Source organism: Erpetoichthys calabaricus, chromosome 12 (assembly GCF_900747795.2).
Source record: "Erpetoichthys calabaricus chromosome 12, fErpCal1.3, whole genome shotgun sequence".
Lineage (NCBI taxonomy): Eukaryota > Metazoa > Chordata > Cladistia > Polypteriformes > Polypteridae > Erpetoichthys > Erpetoichthys calabaricus.
Genome location: NC_041405.2, coordinates 130318788 through 130339813, shown reverse-complemented (window position 1 = coordinate 130339813; position 21026 = coordinate 130318788). Strand labels below are relative to the sequence as shown.

General features: G+C 40.7%; 1 protein-coding gene across 1 annotated transcript in view; it reads right to left on the bottom strand.

Annotated features, from left to right (window-relative positions):
* Positions 1–9547: 9547 nt before the first annotated feature.
* mllt1a (MLLT1 super elongation complex subunit a) overlaps positions 9548–21026 on the bottom strand; it is a 49685-nt gene continuing 38206 nt past the window's right edge. The window contains exon 12 of the mRNA XM_028816195.2: positions 9548–12269. Coding sequence (XP_028672028.1) covers positions 12141–12269 — 129 coding nt within the window. The 3' untranslated portion in view covers positions 9548–12140. The remainder of the gene's footprint in view (positions 12270–21026) is intronic.

Below are 21026 nucleotides of genomic sequence, written 5' to 3'. Positions count from 1 at the left end.
TCTTAACACTCACCTTTTAAAATGAATGATAGTTTGTAAATAGATCTTCAGAGCACCTGGATTGTGTGAACGTCATATTGGATGTGTTAGACAGTCATGTGTGATTTTTTTGTATGCTCAGAGTTCATAATGAAGTGTCCCATTAACTTCTGTTTCTCTGCAGCGTTTAAAATAATGACTCGGACAAACTGGTGGGTTTGCAACTTCTAGCTTTGCAAATTGCTGGGTACTTAAAGCAGCAGCTTCTCATATATTCTACATAAAGAAATTGCAAAGTTACAGAAACAGTGTGGCCATTTGAAGATTTTCTGTCCAAAAAAAAAAAAAAAAATAGATATGACTAGGGGGCTTTGCCCCCGCTCACTTCGCTCCCCAACCCCACCCCCAGTCTTTGCCGCTCATGTATGTGAATTTCACTTTCGCCAAACAACAAATTTTTTAATTACTACAGATATGCCTCTTCATTGGGAAAAAACACTACTTTTCCCTGATGGCAACACAAATTAGAGGATCTACACGTCTCCGACTTCCCGAACAATATATTCAATCTCTTTCCTCTGTTCCGTTATTTCACCGAGTAATAATTTACATTTGTTTGCGTTACTGCGATCTTTACTGGAATTTTTTTGAGACGTTCGAATTTTCCTACTTCCATTATCTCTCTAACCTGTGTACCGCATGTGTATCACTCCAACGTTTTTGAATGCTTTACGATGTTCTACTTTGTTATCTACTGTCTTTTATTTCCAGCCCTGGGCGTAGTTACATTTCTTGGCACAAAGTCTCGTCTCACGGAACGTGAAAGTATCTCTCTGAAAAAGTCATGTCTCATCCCAGGATCTTTTTTTATTATAATAGGGAGACATGACTATAATTGATTTTAATAATGAATGCTTGTCAAGTCAGTGGGCTAATGATAAAGCCCAGTTCTGTATGTGAATTGGGAAAAGGTGGGGGGTTTAAAAATAGAAACTGTAAAATAAAAGTGAAGTTTTTGCTATATTAAGAAAAACTGTTAGTTAACTGGAGCTATTGGGATTTAGTAAAGCTTGAGTGACCCCGTGTGGAACAGCAAGACTGTCTATAAACTCCACCTGAGCTCGGTTATTCTTTTTCCACTCAGTACTTTGAAGAATTTGGGGAGCTGTTAGAACTATTAGACTGTGACGAGAACAGACCATTCAACCCAACAGGCTCGTCCATTCGAAACTACAGAAATTGTGACAGACTTCTAAAAACTAAAACAGTAGAACCCTAGTGGTTGTCTGTCTAGATGTGGTAGGGCATGTTTGTGTTGTACGTGGCATTACCCACCATTGGTGCCTCTGTCGTGTCTCAGATTTGGTTTGGAGGACAATATTCTTCATTATTCTTTTTTTATTTTTAAACCATTAGCTAAGTTCTCCACATCTGGTGGGCCTTTTTGGCCCAGCCAACTTCAAATTTTTAACCAGTTGAAGACTTCCTGAAAATCGTTGCATCTTTTAACTAATTCATTTTCACAAAATGAGTAGAATGTGCAGTGGAGTTGTAGAAGATGGTCACAGTTTTACTACTGAATTTGGCATCTGCAAAAATAGTTTGTTCACTTATTTAAAGCTTTAATTTGTAACTGCACAGTAAACACCCCAGACTTCCGGATATTCAACCTGAGCGTTTAATTTCATTTTGCATATTTTTTTTGTACAAGGGCCTGTCTTCTTTCATGAAAGTCCAAGTGAAGTGACTCTCTCAAGCTGCAGCTTTGTGTTCAATTTCCCCCAATTTAAGTCTGTGGAAGAATCGGGCCCTAAATCTTATGGCCAGCAATTTCCAGACTTTTAAACTGGTGTTCTGGTGAGCAAATAAGCAACTGCAGTCTGCAAGTCTAACATACCCCAGAATTAGAATTTGTGTAACGTGACATCGGCTTAACCTCCGTGGTGTTAACCCCCACTTGGAATGACATATATGATCCACTTTGGTGTTAAGCTCAAATAACTCCTGGGACAATTTTCTGCTGCCATCTAGTGGAATCGAATAGACTACAAAAAAAAAAAAAAGTTTGCCTTCTGCCACTGGAAACCCTGTGCTAACTCACCAATACTCATGAGTGGGACAGGGCATTGGCAATGGTAAATGAAAAGCTGTTGGGCTCATTGCTGAAATCGAGTGATGATGATGTGAATTGGTCACCAGGGGTTAATAAGAACAGTGACAATGACAACCATTCAGTAGTTACCGACTTGTTTAGCTTCGGTTGGTGATTGTGTTTGGGGCTGACAATGCTGCATCTCCTTGTTTCTTATTTACGAGTAACCCCGGTCTAAACAAGGTGTTTGAGTGAAACACAGTGCTGATCCGTGTTAGAAAAGATCACTTGCTTGTCAAGCAGTAAGGAGACTGTGGAAGATTGTGAGTTCGCTTCCCGGTTCCTCCCTGTGTGGATAGCGCTTTGAGTACTGAGAAAAGCGCTATATAAATGTAATGAATTATTATTATTATTATGCCTGGTCACTCTGGTAGCATGTCGAGTGGCAGCAGGGTGTGGTAGCTGTGCACAAAAAGCAAAGTCGATGGCAATCAACAAGACAGCCCTGTGCCTCTCAAGCACTGTTCATAATGCAGCGACTGCCAATGACCGTGGGAGGTGAAATGTAAAGGTCGCTGCTATACCCTGTGTCGTGGTGGCCTATACAGTGGGCAGGCTGATCTTGCTGGTCGGGCAGTGACATTCTACCTTGTCATGCAGGAAAATATATAGAAAAAAATGTAGACATCAATGTGAAGAGTGCCTGTATGCATTGGTGACCGTTTTGAAACGCATCACATGAAGCATGTATACTAAATCTGCATCAGAACAGCAGTGGGCACTAGACTTCACGCTCCTGCTGGGATTAGGCTGACGTTTTAGTGTTTGCATTTTTCCGTTACACTTTTTTGTAAAAGATTTGATGCTTTTGGCTCGTTTTTCCGGGCATAAACAACACTAATAAGGTTACCCTGCATATCTTTAGATGGTAGATTACTGTAAGGTGGTTTCAGTGTTTATTCATTTTCTTATTTTCGCACGTTGCTGGCCAAGTAGAATGCTAGTGGCTAATAGTTCATTACATTTATATAGCGCTTTTCTCAGTACTCAAAGCGCTATCCACACAGGGAGGAACCGAACCCACAACCTTCCACAGTCTCCTTACTGCAAAGCAGCAGCACTACCACTGCATCACTAATGTTAGATTGGTACTAAAATTTTGACTTTTGTTTTCAGTACCAGCTGAAACAACAGGTAGCTCTGAAGCCATCGCACTGCACTCCACTTCCCTATCATTGCTGCAGAGTCCCAGTTGTGTTGAAGTAAATAAGGGTTTGGGGGTGTCCCCTGTTAAGTCCCGATCACTTTGAAGCAATGGTTGGTGCCCGTGAAGTTCAGATCGCGTCAAAGCTGTACTTCTCCATGAAGTCTCGATTTGCATTGAAGGGCATGCAGTAGTCTCCCCCCCTACACCCCGTATCTGCAGTTGACGACAGGGTTTGAAATGAAGAAAAAAAAAATTCAATACTGTAAACGGTTCAGAAGTTACAAACTGCCTGCCAAGAGGGTAGGGTAGTACAGACTGTAACATGGAGAAGCCCACCAGCCGAGTCGCAGCTATAGAGGACTCCTCTGCCTTCACTTACCTGAGGAACTCCCTGCCAGTCTTGTGCTACAAACAGAGTGTAACTGCAGCCCACCATGCCTGTGAGGTCAGTCACTTGCCACCCCAACATTACGGAATAGCCACGTCATCAGTCAATACAGCCATTGGATACACTAAGGTTGCTGGAGGGTTATCTGACTCGGGCTGTCGTCATGGCTGTTCTGTGACCTGTTGTAGGTGTTGCAGGCTGCTGTTTGAACCGTCTCGCTGATCGCATTCACTGTCATGATATTTCAGTGCCAGTTTTGCAAAAAGCCTTATTTATTGTAATAATGGCTGCAAACTGCAAGAGTAGTGATGATGGTAGTGCTTCTAAGCCTAAAGTGCTTCCCCTTAGTCAAAAAGTGAAAATTCTTAACATGATTTAAGAGTGAGAGAGGTTGGGAGCATACACTGATCACGCATTGTCACACCCACCATGCGCCAGACCACCTTGATTGGGACCCGAGTGCAGTGGGGGACACCTCAGCACCACACTGAAACAGTGCGAGGGTTTTTACGCTGGCTAGAGTGCCAATCCTGCCACAAACCTCTCAAGATTTCCCTGTAAATTGGAGGCTTGCAGATTAACGTCACACCCTGGACGGAGCGATTGCAGGTTAAGGGCCTCACTCAAGGGTCACTTCTGGTGTTTACAGGATTTGAATCGGCAACCTTCCGATTACCAGCGCAGATCCCTACCTTAGAGCCACCTCTCCGCCTGTTACGATTTAAGAGAGAAAAAGAAAACTCACATGTGGAGATTGTCAAGCTGTATGGCAAGAACAAATCTTCACTTCGTGAAATCATGAAGAACAAAGCTAAAGTTTGTGTTAATTTTTCTGTTGCACCACAAATTGCAGTACATATTGCTGTAGTGTGTGATACGGTGCTAACAAAGGTTGATAAAGCTTTACAATGTGTTGGTGGAAGATACGACTAGAGAAATCTCGCACATTGATGGCAACGGATTACGGGGGGAAAAAAACCCGATACAGAAGAGCAAACCAAGACATTTACAGCAAGAAAGGGACAAATGCACAGACCTATAGAAAAATAACTGGAGAAGATGAGTCAGCTGATGTGGAAGCTGCTGCCATATTTCTAGCAGAGTTGAAAAATAATTATTGAGGATGGAGGCTACCATCCTAAACAAGTTTTTAATTATGATGAAACAGGACTGTTTTAGAGAAAGATGCTCAACGGAATGTGTATCCACAAAAGTGCAAAACCGGTGCCAGCTTTAAAGCGCAGCAGGAGAAGCGAGTGCTGGTATGATGCGGCAATGCGGGCAGGCAGGCGGGCGGATGATAAAGCCTGGCATTTATTTACCCAGCAAAGAATCCTCACGCTCTCCAACACAACAGCAAGAACTATGCGCCTCTTCTAGCAACCCAATGTCAAGGCATGGCTCACAGCAGCATAAGTGACTGAATGGTTCCACCAATGCATCATGCCCAAAGTAAAGAAATATTTGATGAAGAAAGGGTTGCCTTTCAAGATTTTATTTGTAACAGGCAATGCACATCAAAAGTGAAAATGTTAAGATGTAATTTTACCACCAAATACGACCTCACTGCTTCGGTCACTTACTCGGGGTATCAGCAGGTGGGTGTTTGATGTGATCCAAGCAGCGACTGAGGCCAACCCCGATATTGAGATAACGGACTCATTCACCATTGCCGATACAATAACCTTCATCAGAGGAACAATGGATGAATTAAAACCAGAAATGGTGAATGCAAAGATTTGTGGAGTGAAGTCACCCAAAGGCTTCCAAGAGATCGATGGAGAGATAAAGGAGATAATTCAAACAGCAAAAGACACGTTGGTGAAGAGGCACCCATCGATATGATAGATGAAGTAGTGGAAGGTCATATCGAAGGAAATCGTGACGTTTTGACGAACAAGGAGTTGGAAGAACTTGTCATCTAAAGCGGAAAAAAATGAAGCTGAATTGGCAAAGTGGATCCTTAAAATATGTAATGAAGCACTTCGGATGGTACGGATTCTAACGGAGAAGATAATGGATGATAATCCTATGATGGAACATGGTATTGAAGTGACCTGTTTGATAACTGAAGCAATTTCACTTCTCAAGCACATCTCTGCTGAACTGTAAAGGTTAAAGCAACAGCAAAGAACCCACCCCACCATCACCAGAAGGTCAAAAGACAAAAAGTGTCCGTGATCAACAATCAACATCGTCTGCTCCTGATGTCGTCCCCCCCCTGTCACCTTCATCTGGTCCACCTTCTCCAGCTGCCGAAGATGATGATGAGTACTCTGGCATTTTGTCAGAAGATCAACAGCCTAATGCAGGGGTGGCAAACTCCAGGCCTCGAGTGCCGCAGTGACTGCAGGTTTTCATTCTTACCATCTTCTTAATTAGTGATCAGTTTTTGCTTCTGGTTACTTCTTTTAATTAACTTGACTCAGGCCCCATAGTTGTTTCTTTTTCTTTAATTAGCAGCCAAACAATCGTGAGACACAAAACAAGCCACCACATGACCAGCTCCCCTGTGCCCATCACACAATATCTGAAATTAAAGAGAGGTGATGGTCTTGGTAAGGTTGATCTCTCAGGTCACCAAAACATTTTGAAGGTGCTCTTAGAAAGAACAGAAAAACAACAGTTTTCAAAATGTGTGCTGTGGCAGAATGAGAGCAGCAACAAGCCATGGAATTAAATAACGGGTTTAATTAACAGCAAGAATTGGCTTCTCATTAAAGTGATTGGAGTGAAATCGGTTGGAGTTTGAAGCCCCAGTTTAGCTGGTCATCTGTCAGCTTGTTTCACATCTCATTTCTGCTTGGCTGTCATTTAATGAAGAAAGAAATCAATTCAGAGGGCTGAACTCTTCTAACAGGGCAATTAAAGTGATGGGGAAAAAGTTAATTATCAGTGAAAACTGCAGGTCACTGATTAGGAAAAGGGTTAGAATGAAAACCTGTAGCCACTGCGGCCCTCCAGGATTGGAGCTGGACACCCCTGGCCTAACGTAACGTCACAGTGCAGACTGCACACCCCACTTCATCTCATCATAGGCATTGTACAGTACAATCATATCATCAAGGATCATTTCATCAACAGTGATGCCAGTGAGTACCCTCAATAGGCTAAGATATCATTTAGCAAATTAAATCTCCTCCTTACAAGTACAGATACATAATACAATATTTTTTCACTGTAAAATGTCATCTCTTTCCATTGTTCCTTCATCCTTTGAGGGCTTTATGTTTGATTACTAATTTAACATTGGTAATATCTTAGCTGTGCATAATTTATGAATTAATATTTATATGAGGGTACACGAAAATCAAATTAGATGTGGGGTTTGCTAATATCTGCTGTTGGCCTTAGGACTTGAGCCCCGCGGATGCATAAGTTTCATGAAGTCTACCAAACGATTATTTTTCAGCATCTACAATGGCAACTGACAGGTTGGGACTGGGAGGACAGCCAAAGTTTACTTCCAGTCCAGAGGGGCCGGCGCCATACTGTTTTAAAATTTGAGTTTTTTTGGTACTTTTCCAGTACGGTGCAACCCTACTAGTGGCACACCAATCCTGCCAGCCCCCAATGTTGTATTTCTAATAAGACCTGAACTAGATGACCTTACTTCCTATGAATGTGCTGTTCTCCTGAAGCTGTGGTCCTTAAACTCAGTCCTGGAGACCCCTGTGACTGCAGAGTGTTGTTCCAGCTCGATTCACAATAATAACTGATCTCAATTACCGTATATACTCACATATAAGCTGGGTCTTGGAACCCCAGAAATCGATCATAAAATCAGACCCCGACTTATATGCCTGTTCAAATATACACTTAAATTTTTTTTTTTACATCTCCTTGCCTCCTCCAATCTCACACCAGTTTCTCAAGATTTTGTTGCAGTAGCACATTTACCAATTTCTTTCACTACTGTACTTCCAACGACATTTAATTTCAAACCAGCTTCATATTTTCTTGATTGAACGCTCCATCATAGATAAGGGATGCTCTTACGATAAAAGTGTATGAGGGTGTGAGATACAAAAAACACAAATCAGTGCAAACGTTACTTCGGAATAGTTCTGGTATTACAGTGTGGTCACGTAGGCACAATTACATAGAAATAAAAGGCCATGTGCTCCATGGTTACTCTCTCACGTGGGCGTTAGCATATCATAATCTCTTGTGCCACTAGCGTGAGTCTTCCACATTCAACTTATACGACCAACATTATAAAATTCCAGAAATTATACGGTCAAATCAAGTCCCAACTCATCTGCGAGTATATACGGTAGTTAGCTCATCTTTGTTTTCTCTTCTCTTATTCTGCATTCAGAAAGGCACAGTGGTAGGATTTTTACATTATAACACTTCATTTTTTCCTATAACTTTAAATGCTTAACATTTGTGTTGTTTTACTATTATTTTTCCCTTATTCTGTGTAGTTTTCTCCCTTCATTGTATCCAAATAGTGACAATTAAAAACAAACAGAGCAGACACCCAGGCGAACAACACTGAGTGACGAAAGGCTGCAACTGCTTCACACCCACTTAGTAGTCAATAATGGAAATCAGGATGAACATAAATAAATAAAAAGTTAAAATATATAGATAGAGATATATATCTCTAACATACAAGGTGAGTCAAAGTGATGTTAACACTAATGGTACTGTCATGTATATACTTGTATACAATTTTGGTGGACAGTTTATGTGCCACATATGGTAGATGTGTTGAACAGGTTGTGTAAATCATCTTGCATGTACTTCTAAAATTTATATTTTTTATTTCTTACTATATTGAGAAATTGTTCTGTTCTGTGTACTGTACTGTATTGTATTGTGTTTAGCTCATCTTTTTGACACCCACTGCACGCCCAACCTACCTGGAAAGGGGTCTCTCTTTGAACAGCCTTTCCCAAGGTTTCTTCCATTTTTCCCTACTAGGTTTTTTTGGGAGTTTTTCCTTGTCTTCTTAGAGAGTCAAGGCTGGGGGGCTGTCAAGAGGCAGGGCCTGTTAAAGCCCATTGCGGCACTTCCTGTGTGATTTTGGGCTATACAAAAATAAACTGTATTGTATTGTATTGCATATATGAAATATATTTTGTGAAGAAATGGTTTCCGCCGTTCAAATTTTAACATAATTTTGACTCACCTTATATATACACACACACACACACAAGGGATGTTCAAAAAGTTTCTGCACTTTCGTATTTTCTTTGGAAACGATGAAGGCAGCAGGTGTAGTAATTGGGGAATAAAAACTCGGCACAATGCTGGGAAAATTGCATTGCAAACAAAGGTGACTATGTAGAAAGCTAATGTGATTTGTTTTTGAAATTCTTAATAAACAGTTAAAAAAAGGGCAGAAACTTTTTGAATGTCCCTCGTGTATATATATTATCCACATAGAACGGTTTAGTTTTCATTAAAATGTATTAACACACTTAGTTTTGTAATTTCTTCCTTGATTCCAAAACACAAAAACTGGGAATATCAGCTCACTCAATTAGGCTACGAGTCCAATTAAAAACTGGTTGGCGCAAAAACCTGCAGCCCCAGGATTGAATTTGCGACCCAGTTGTGGAGAAGGAGCTCAGCTGGCTCTTGTGTGCCCTTCCACCGTCCATCTATCCCAACAGCTTACTACAAGGCCCTCCATCAGCAGGTAGCCATTCTGTGCTGCGGAGTTAAATGCGTGGCAGTAGCTCATATTACTAAGATCTGCAGAGGTTTGTCTTTTGTCCTGTTCCCCAATCCACATTGTGCTACCGAAGGAAAAAAAAACAAAGTACGGATCATTTGAGACTGAAATATGAATTACAGACAAAGCTGCCCACGAGCAGACGGTAATAGATGGCAGATTGCTGGCCAAACCCCAACTGAGACAGACAGACACATTGAAAAAGTCTTTATGCAGCAACATTGCTCTTAAATACACACAGTAGATGATCTACTTGTTTTATTATACATTTATATATTTCAGTGAAATGCAAAGACCCCCTTTTGTAAAAATGAATATCCAAAAAAGCCCTGCTCCACTGAAATGGACACATACAGATGATGCATTACTTTGCACTCTCCGGTCGTTCTCTTCTTTGGGCAGGAAATCAACACTTACGACAGTTCACATGATTGTGGGAGTCTCAGACAGTCGATTCCTCGACAACTTCTGCTAAACGTGAAAGGATATTTGAGTAAATACTGTCTTCAAGACATCAGGCTTGCCCACATGGTTTCAATCTCCAAAACGTAATTTAGGCTTCCACTAAGACCAGTCATCGAAATTTCTCTCTCGGTTTCTCATGATGGCATTAATAGTGAAGGACTTTGTGCCATGATTTAAAATGAAATCGCTCTCTCCTGCTGCCACCATTAAGGGCTCACAAACCCTTCAAGCCACCGATTAAATGTCTACCTACCAGAGGACCCCTTGCCCCATCGTTCATTGCAGACACTTGGGTCACTAAGCCCCTGGTATTTTTTTCTCATTATTTTTTTTTTTTTTTTTAGTAACGAATGCTTTAGCATTCAACAATTTATTCCTCTATTAAAAAAAAATGGTCTCATTTTCATAACCGGCCCCATTTTTTCCCAGACTACTGGTCCCCAGCAGCCATGTTGCAGCATATGCTGTAACAACACAGAGAAGCCAAATACTCGTGTTGCATATTTAATTTGTTCATTGCTCTTCACCACAAAGAGAAGTAAAGGACTGTTGGGCAGCCACCTTGGATTTTGAGACCTTTTTTTGTTTTTTTAAGCAGCCAGGAAAGCCGTTAATAGAAATCAGAGGAGCTAGGAAGAAATAAGCCTTCATATTTAACCTCACAGATGTGTGTGGCAGCAAGGATCAACATATGGAAAACAACTGTATGGAGATGCCACGTGAACTCCTAAATAACACAAATTTTAATTTGTGTTCAATACTACAAGCGCCAAATCCCCAATCCCCAGCCTGATCCTAATCTACATGGCAGCCAAGATTCAGAAAGGGGACCCCCAAGCCTGTTAAACAGCCTGAAGGAGAGATTTTGTCTTTTTTTTTTTTTCTTTTACAGTTTCATGATTAAAATCTTACCTATCCATGAAGGTAAATTGTGCAAAAATAAAATACATGTATATATAAAATACAACCCCTACTCTTTGTAAAGGTGGACCACAGCAGAATACTCCAGAGCCACAGCGAGGGACCAGCTAAGAACATCCACCCAATGGACATCAGCTGGTGTCACAGTGGGTGGTTGGGGAAAGCCAGAAAGAGCGACTGCGAGTGGACTACGGTCACACATCCCAGGAGACACGGCTTCATTTAGTCTTCTTGGTGCAGACTGGACAGCCCTCAGAAGCACAGCCGTGGTCTTCTTCTGCTTCCCCCATTCTAAACAAGGGCACCAAGAGTGCTACATTTGGGGCAGATAGTGCTATCAGCGTATTCCTTCCTTCCTCCTAATCTTTCTCTGAAATCATTCAAAGGACTGGAGGGAGAAGGACTACACATTGGAAGGGTTTGCACATGCTGCATATTTGTAGAGGTTTAAAGAGCTGTGGCCCATTACAAATGTCCTCCCGAGTGTCTACCCCAGTATGGGACAGAGAACAGAAGGAATCTTACTGATCAAGCAACATGGGACATGACGAATAATTAAAAAAAAAAAAAAATAATAATAATAAAAAGGCAGCATTCCCAACTTGGAATGACGCCCGATACATACACGTATACTGACAGTATATAATAAAAGGGGTGGGGGGGGGGGGCTTCATTTGAGTGATGGCGCTCAAAAAGATGAGCAAAGTAAAGGCAAAGCCTGAACCTGTCCATGTCTGCTTCAGCAATACAAATCTGGAATCCCTCAGATTAGTTGTGGCGTTGCCAGGTCTTAAAAGCAAACCAGGTCTCTTCCACCATCCTAGACTTGGGTGACCGCTCCACTTGCTGGCTATTTTCAGCCATCTAGCCAAAGTGTGGAATGGAAATCCAACCCAACCCAACCCATCCCATCCCATCCCAAAGGTTCACATCTAACCCACACACTTAGCCATGCCAACCGTTAATAAAATGATCAAGTTAAAAAATAAATACAATAAAAAGCTCTCACTGATTGCTCCTCATTGCTTGAGCTCATGGAGGAGTGGCCAGCTCCTTGCTGCTGAAGACCTCCAACCATCGCCCCAAGCCCCCAATCCCATAAGGCAGCATGCAGGAGAGCTAAGGCAAACGCCCATCTCTGTTTGTTGCTGTGAATGCCTCGGGGATGCCGGCTATATAAATATACACGTAGAATATGTCCATATAAAAGACAGCCCCAGCGCTACTGGGGACTGTGTGTCTAATGTGGAAGGAAACAGGAAGGGAGTGGGGCGTGCGGTTGTGGACGACACTTCTCATTTTCTCCCACTTCTGCCGCCAACATCCAGTCCGTTCAACCTAACTGTATTCTTCAAAAAGATCGGTCCCCACCCACTCTCTCAGTCCGGCACGCTTGTTGTCACGTTGCAGTGGGCTCCAGGTAGCTCTGTAATTTACGCACAGTGGACTCATCCAGTGAGAACAAGTCAAAGTCAAAGGTGGTGTTGGTGACATTGAAATGGCCCGTTTCCTCAATCAGGTTGACAATCTGAATGAAGACATGGAGAAGGAAAAAAAAAATTAACAGTTAATAAAAGCAACAGACTGCCATAAACGCTTTTGAAACATCACTAAAATTGGCCTTCATTCACTTAAACAAAAAAATTCTTCCCGCCACCTAAAACTTGATGTATGACATTAAATGAATGAATCTCCAGTATTCAATACTGTAATACATGAAAGCCTTTCCTGTAAAACAGTGGCATGTTAATTACTGTAAACACACAATTTTATTAGTATTACTGTCAATCAAGGGAACTGTATGACATTCAGAGGAAACACAAACAAACACCAACTTCCACGCTTAACAGCAGACTTTCAAAAAGACTTCCATACGGTCCCACACCGGAGAGGAGCTCTGAAACTAGAAGATGGAGGCATCAGAAGGAACCTGTAATAGGAGACAAAGGCTACAGATATGAGGAGAATGCTCCATCAGTGAAGTCCCTCAGGGGTCCGTTACTTTTTCTGATTTATATTAATGACTAGGGGGGTTTTGCTTTGCTCCCCCCCCCCCCCCCCACCAGTGTGTGAGCAAGGAGGCCTACAAACCTGTCCCAGTTACACCAGTTCCATCTGGAGGAATGCACCAAAATTCCTGCAGTTTATTGTGAGAAGCTTGTGGACGGCGAACCAAAATGTTAATTCAAGTTAAACAATTTAAAAGCAATGCTACCAAAGCGTATGAACGTTTGTGATCCACTGGAATTGTGATACAGTCATTAAAAAGTGAAATACTCTGTAGAAGATTGGCTTTTGCTCTGCACAAAGCAGTAGCCTTTAACGATATGCCAAATGTATAGTTTGTTAGTATAAAATCCGTGGAGGGGTCATAAAGTGAGTTTTAAAGACTTCACCCCAAGTGTATTTAAACTTCTGAATTCAACTGTATGTCCAAATAAAATAAATGGCCCATGCCTGACTCAGTTCTTCCACCATATCCAAAAAATACGCTGTTAAGCAGTTGGTCACTTTGAATTTAGCCTACAAAGAAGCGTGTGTGTGTGTGTGTGTGTGTGTTCTGCGGTGGACTGGTGGTCCATGGCGTGTTGGTTCACGTTCTGCTCCTTGTTCCCCACATCCCTAGGGTTGAATTGATATTTGATATTATCCAACAATTAGATTTTGTTTTTCATATTGACAGACGTGTTCTGTATTGAGATAATCAAAATTTAGGCTTTGTATTTTTGTAACCTAATTACTGCTATGTTTACGTCCATAAAAATAAGCCAAAATGTAGAATTTTTTGAATAAGAACAAATTTGATCATGTGCAACATTAACACCGTAGGAAAGGTATGCCTGGCTTTCAGTGCTGTACCGATGCAGATTTAGAACACATCCTTCATATGATGTGTTTTGAGGCCGTCACCAATGCACAGCCCAGCGTAATAGGGACAGTAGACCCATACTTCTTGGCACATCCTTCTTATAATATTTTTTATGTTGCTTGTGCATGACAAGGTAGAATATCAGAGTCTGAGCCACACGATCAACGTGCCCATTGTGTTATTGTAGGCTATCACAGCACCAGGCTTAGTGACTTCCACATTTCCCCTCTCACAAACACTTACAGTTTTGATCATGCAGTGCCACCTGCATCAGTTTCACTATTTGTGCCAACGTCTGATGACCAATTCACATTGTAATCACTACAGCTCGGGTTGAGCGATGGTTCAGTTTCAGTTTTGTTATAAAACTGCTTTTACCGCTTTTAGGTTGTCATTGAGTTTTTTGAATACAGTGCCCCACTCATCAAAACTGATGAGCTACAGTAGAATTACCATTATAGAAAATATTCATGATTGTTTTGCAGCATGATGTTATTTCATCCATTCGCGAGCAGCGGAATACAGTTCCGCAAGTTATTCAGACTTAATGTAAAATGTCACTCAGAATCTGACTCTGGTTTAACCGTATTTGCATTGAATTCTGTTACGCACAAGGTTAATGCCAAGTAAATTACACAACTGGAGAGTGGCCTACAAAATGACTTGAGGAGGATTAGAATAAAATTGGATTCTGTAAGGATTGCTAACACAGAAGTACACTGCCACATGCAGTGAAAAGCAGGAAAGTGGAATGCACACGGGGGCAACAGCACACTATTCCGAGTAACGCCTTTTGTCGACGAGACAAAAAGCACAGAGGAAAAGCAATAAAGCAATTTTTTCACATATCTGATGACTGCATATCCTGCACTTTATGTCTAACCAAATACCAGTGTGAACACTGTGGAGGGATGTCTTCTGACTCGCAGGGTCTGCCAGACGTGTGGTTTTCATTTGCAAAAAGAAACGAGTTTGTCAGATGGAAGCCTTACACCGATGTTTTATCAAGGTATGTTCTTGTTCGACACTGTAGGACAAGCCTCATTCAAAGATGTAATCCATGTATTAAACACCCAGTACAAAGATGTTCATCTTATTCATGAAGTTGGGGGTTTTCCTTGTTAACACTGAGTGAGTTTACAAGCACACATAAATCAGATTAAAGTGAATAAACCAGTTAAGGCAGATTGGTTTCTTAAAAATGCGGGTTTACACGGCATGTAATCTTCTGGAATTTTCCTCTGTCTGCCGTATTTGCAAAAGAAAAACAAAGGAGAGTTAAACGCCAACGACGACTACCATGGATCAGACAATAAGCATGACATTGGATCATTTTCTTGTGTTTTATAAAAATATTTAGTCGAATTGATACTATTTATAGATTTCTGTTGCTGGAATGCACACGGCACACTCTTGTGCTTCTTGCCTTACACCCACTGCTGGTGGAATAATAACAACACAGGGAATTTAACTTCAGAAAGATAATTATTGCATTAGGTTACTCATTGCTTTAGAAAGTAAATTGGACTCAAAACAGTTGTTCATTTAAACGTGTTATCCTACTGCTCTCAGGATTGAGCTGCTGAGTTTAACGCTGTATGGTCAGGTCATTAACATTAATTTAGGTATTTCTGAAATATTGAGACAGATTACTTCATGCAGGAGAAGGAATTATGCGATCATCTGAAAATTTAATTTGTGGATGCTTCTACCCTGTCACACATGCATGTCAGTGGGACACCCTTCTGGGCTAATCCAGCATATTCAATATTAGCTGGGGTGAGGGAGGGCGCTGCTGCTTAAAGTGTCGTCTTTATTTCTCCTCCACAAAAGTGAGGGGATGCCCTTTGAGGGCAACTAACACCACCCCTTCCACCCTGAGAGCTATAAGAATCCACTGAAATAAAAGGAGCGACCCGGCTGGGCCCCAACACTTCATATGGGCATCCTGTGTTCCTTCCACCCATCGCAGCTGAAAGTGACTGTGAAGCAAATACACGCCACATAATTGGGTTATTCACTGAGAAACTGACCTCTGTTAAATCAGGCTTCTCAGAGGCTTCTACAACCAGAATAAGAGTTTACATGACATTTTAGAAATCAGGTTTCTGTGAATAAAGAAGTTATTGAAGCGCATGTAATGGCACCGATTGTAGATTTCAGTCGAATTGTTTTGTGAAATTTTTTGAGTCACCCTTGAAGTTTTGTACCACTCAAGGTCATTTGCATTTAAAGAGAAATTTAAAATACATACAGCAATGAAGATGTCACCGTGGTCTGTGTAATCAATAGGATTTGCATCCATACACACACACACACACACATATACAGTGGGTATAGAAAAGAATCTCCCCCTTTGAAATATTCCCATTTTTGTTTTTACTTTACAGCCTTAAATGAAAACACACACAAAAATATTTCTTGATTGAGCAATATTTACCCACTCTTCTTTACAAAAATATTCAAGTTCGGTCAAATTGGATGGTCACCGTTGGTGGACTGCTATCTTCACATCTTTCAACAGATTTTCAATGGGATTTAGGTCTGGGCTCTGACTGGGCCACACAAGGACATTCACTTTTTTCTCCTTCAGCCACTGTGTGGTCAATTCTGCTGTGTGCTTCGGGTCGTTGTTGTGTTGAAAGGTGAACATTCTGGCCATCTTCAACTTTCTGGCAGAGGGTAGCAGGTTTTCCTCAAGAACGTGACAGTATTTGTCCCATCCATTTTTCCTTCTACCCTAACGAGAGCCCCAGGCCCTACGGCAGAGAAACACCCCCACAACAGGACGCTGCCACCTCCATGCTTTACTGTAGGTATGGTGTGTTGTGCATGGTGAGCTGCATTGGATTTCTACCAGGTGTACTGTTTGAATTTTGGTCTCATCTGACCATGAGACCTTTTTCCACTTGGCATCAGAATCTTCAAGGTGTATTCTGGCAAAGTTCAAATGAGCCTTAATGTGGCTTCTTGAGAAGTGGCTTTTTCCTTGCGACCCCCCTGAAGAAGCCACAATTGTGGAGCGCTTGTGAAATTGTTGTCACATGCACACAATGACCACTCTTTGCCATAAAATCCTGTAACTCCTTCAAAGTGGTCATTGGCCTCTTGGTAGCCTCTCTTACCAGTTTCCTCCTTGCTCTTCCATCCAGTTTGGAGGGATGGCCAGATCCAGGGAGGGTCCTAGTAGTACCAAGCACTTGCCACTTCTTTATTATGGACTTTACTGTGCTCCTTGGGATTGATAAAGCCTTTGAGATTTTTTTGTATCAGTCTCCTGCCTTATGTCTGTCCACAACTCTATCCCTGAGATCGTTTGAAAGTGACTTGCCACCCATAGTCAGTTGTTTGCTGTCAGTTGCACTACCAAGCAAGGGAATGAATGCTCCAGGAACAGCTTCACTAATCACGCAGATTACAGTTGATCACAGGTGGAAGCCAGTAACCATGGTCTGCAATGGAAACGGTGGGCACTTACACCTGATTGAGTTTAGGAGGGGGGTGATGCTTTATTAATCTCAGTATTACTTGTTTTTTTATTTTTTTAAAAATTCTTAAGTGTAGCTGTGATGATATCTTTCACTTGGATGTTATAGGTTTCATTGAGTAAGTAAAGCTGGGAAGAAATATTTTGTGTGTGTTTTCATTTAAGGCTGTAAAAAAAAAAAAATATTTCAAAGGGGGTGATTCTTTTCTATACCAACCTGTGTGTATGTGTAATATATATATATATATATATATATATATATATATTATATATATATATTATATTATATTATATTATATTATATTATATTATATTATATTATATTATATTATATAAATATATATATATATATATATATATATATATATATATATACACACACACATACACACACATACATATACATATATACATATGCATATATACATATACATACAGTGGTGTGAAAAACTATTTGCCCCCTTCCTGATTTCTTATTCTTTTGCATGTTTGTCACACAAAATGTTTCTGATCATCAAAACACATTTAACCATTAGTCAAATATAACACAAGTAAACACAAAATGCAGTTTGTAAATGGTGGTTTTTATTATTTAGGGAGAAAAAAAAAATCCAAACCTACGTGGCCCTGTGTGAAAAAGTAATTGCCCCCCTGAACCTAATAACTGGTTGGGCCAACCTTAGCAGCAATAACTGCAATCAAGCGTTTGCGATAACTTGCAATGAGTCTTTTACAGCGTTCTGGAGGAATTTTGGCCCACTCATCTTTGCAAAATTGTTGTAATTCAGCTTTATTTGAGGGTTTTCTAGCATGAACCGCCTTTTTTAAGGTCATGCCATAGTATCTCAATTGGATTCAGGTCAGGACTTTGACTAGGCCACTCCAAAGTCTTCATTTTGTTTTTCTTCAGCCATTCAGAGGTGGATTTGCTGGTGTGTTTTGGGTCATTGTCCTGTTGCAGCACCCAAGATCGCTTCAGCTTGAGTTGACGAACAGATGGCCGGACATTCTCCTTCAGGATTTTTTGGTAGACAGTAGAATTTCATGGTTCCATCTATCACAGCAAGCCTTCCAGGTCCTGAAGCAGCAAAACAACCCCAGACCATCACACTACCACCACCACATTTTACTGTTGGTATGATGTTCTTTTTCTGAAATGCTGTGTTCCTTTTACACCAGATGTAACGGGACATTTGCCTTCCAAAAAGTTCAACTTTTGTCTCATCAGTCCACAAGGTATTTTCCCCAAAAAGTCTTGGCAATCATTGAGATGTTTCTTAGCAAAATTGAGACGAGCCCTAATATTCTTTTTGCTTAACAGTGGTTTGCGTCTTGGACATCTGCCATGCAGGCCGTTTTTGCCCAGTCTCTTTCTTATGGTGGAGTCGTGAACACTGACCTTAATTGAGGCAAGTGAGGCCTGCAGTTCTTTAGACGTTGTCCTGGGGTCTTTGTGACCTCTCGGATGAGTCGCTCTGCGCTCTTGGGGTAATTTTGGTCGGCCGGCCACTCCTGGGAAGGTTCACCACTGTTCCATGTTTTTTGCCATTTGTGGATAATGGCTCTCACTGTGGTTCGCTGGAGTCCCAAAGCTTTAGAAATGGCTTTATAACCTTTACCAGACTGATAGATCTCAATTACTTCTGTTCTCATTTGTTCCTGAATTTCTTTGGATCTTGGCATGATGTCTAGCTTTTGAGGTGCTTTTGGTCTACTTCGCTGTGTCAGGCAGCTCCTATTTAAGTGATTTCTTGATTGAAACAGGTGTGGCAGTAATCAGGCCTGGGGGTGGCTACGGAAATTGATCTCAGGTGTGATACACCACAGTTAGGTTATTTTTTAACAAGGGGGCAATTACTTTTTCACACTTGGCCATGTAGGTTTGGATTTTTTTTCTCCCTAAATAATAAAAACCATCATTTAAAACCTGCATTTTGTGTTTACCTTGTGTTATATTTGACTAATGGTTAAATGTGTTTGATGATCAGAAACATTTTGTGTGACAAACATGCAAAAGAATAAGAAATCAGGAAGGGGGCAAATAGTTTTTCACACCACTGTATGTGTATATATATTATATATCCTGCTTATCAAATATTATTCCAACATATAAATATTGTTGCCGTCACTGTAATGCGGTTTCATTCTGTAAGAAAAGTATTTCTTTAGCTCTGTTTCTTTGTATTGTTTTTTTTTTTTTTTTAAGCAAAACAGATGAAGCTTCTAGATTAAAACTGATTGGTTTATTTATTGTACAAAACTAATGTTATCTTACATTTATAAAAAGTATTACCACATATTCTGGCACTTGAAGGAAAATATTCGGAGGTGAGCATCAGAGGGCTTTGTGCCCTAGGAACCAAGCTACCCAAACTATTCTATAACAGTTCAATAATTATTTACCCCTTTGATGCTGATCTTTCTCATCATAAAATAGGTCATTATGATAGCAATTGACAAGAAGAATTCATAGTTAATTGCAGAATTGCAGTATTTGCCATCATTCTTGACATATTATCAAAAATTAATTTCAGGGTTCCTCTAGAGAGCCTCTATCTCTTGCACGATTTTGCCTAAAAATTACATCAGCACATTGTCATCTCAAAACTGGCTTAAGTTTCAAGTTTGGTATTTTTCTCTCCAGCTGTTTAAGCTCTATAGTCTGTCCTGAAGAAACTGTGACAGACAGACAGACACACACACCCACCAACCCACCCATCATCGAGGTATCGATGTTTTTGATCATCAGGGGATCCTAAAACATGGAGATCAAAATTTTTGATGAATATAAAGCTTTCACTCCTACCCCATAGACGACAGGTTATGGTGGTGGAGGGCACAAAGCAACAAACTCAGAACTGCCAGACCTTGGATATGCTGGAACACCACAACCAATGACCTGCTCAACTCTGGGACTTTTAAACTGCTGCCTATCACTCCTTGCTGTACACAACAAAGATGTACTCTCTCCACTGAAAGAATGTACACAAACTGTGGGAAAGTGATAACTGCAAAAATGACAAGCTATTACCAGGAGGTTTTAACTCTGTAGCAGGATCAATCAAAACCAGTGTTTCTCACAAAAAGAAAATTTAGTGGCAGGCAGGTGTTGCAAAATGTTTTGCCACTGCTACTGTGACAAAATTATATAAAAAATGAAAAATCAGTAAACAACATGATTTCTGATCAATTCTATTTGTTTTATCCTAATATTGCTCTTGCAAAGCATATTAAATCATCAGATGAATTTACTGAATGTGATGTGTGTTCATAACAACAAAGTAAAAAAAGATAGTGTGATTTATTGTGATGTTCGGGTATTTTTTGAATGGGTTGGGTGGGAGCTGGTTGACATCTCTGTATTATAAAAGAAAATCTTGAGACGAGACGAGACAATTTCCAAGAGCTTTTTTCAAGTCCCGCCCTCCCCTCAACCATTTACAATTAACGGCCCACCACGGTCCTCTCACCTCTCATTTCATGTGAATGCTTTTGTCAGACACAGTTTCTGTGCTCTCAACTCTTATACATTTTTTTGTTTTCCTCACTTTAAGTTCCCAATAAAAGAAGACTTATTATGTCCAAATCTTAATGAAGAATTTCATCCCGAAGGGACATCAACAGAAGAAATGAGTACACGGCAATCCTAGCACATGAAAATTGTCGATCGGTTACACGGCAAATTGGTTAAATGAGTACCAATAGACTATGCTGAAACCGATGGTGGTGATTGTGCGGAAGATGAAAACATCAACTTACAATACCCCGAGAATAGAACATCTACAACCGTTAACACCGTCTGGTCTTCCACCGGCCTAATTACTGTTGAAAGAAGGATGTCTCGTAATGTTATTGTGTAATTGATGTCTGAGTGATGGGCTATGCAATAGGACAAGATTGGTTGTATTCAAAATTGGTCGAGCAATTCT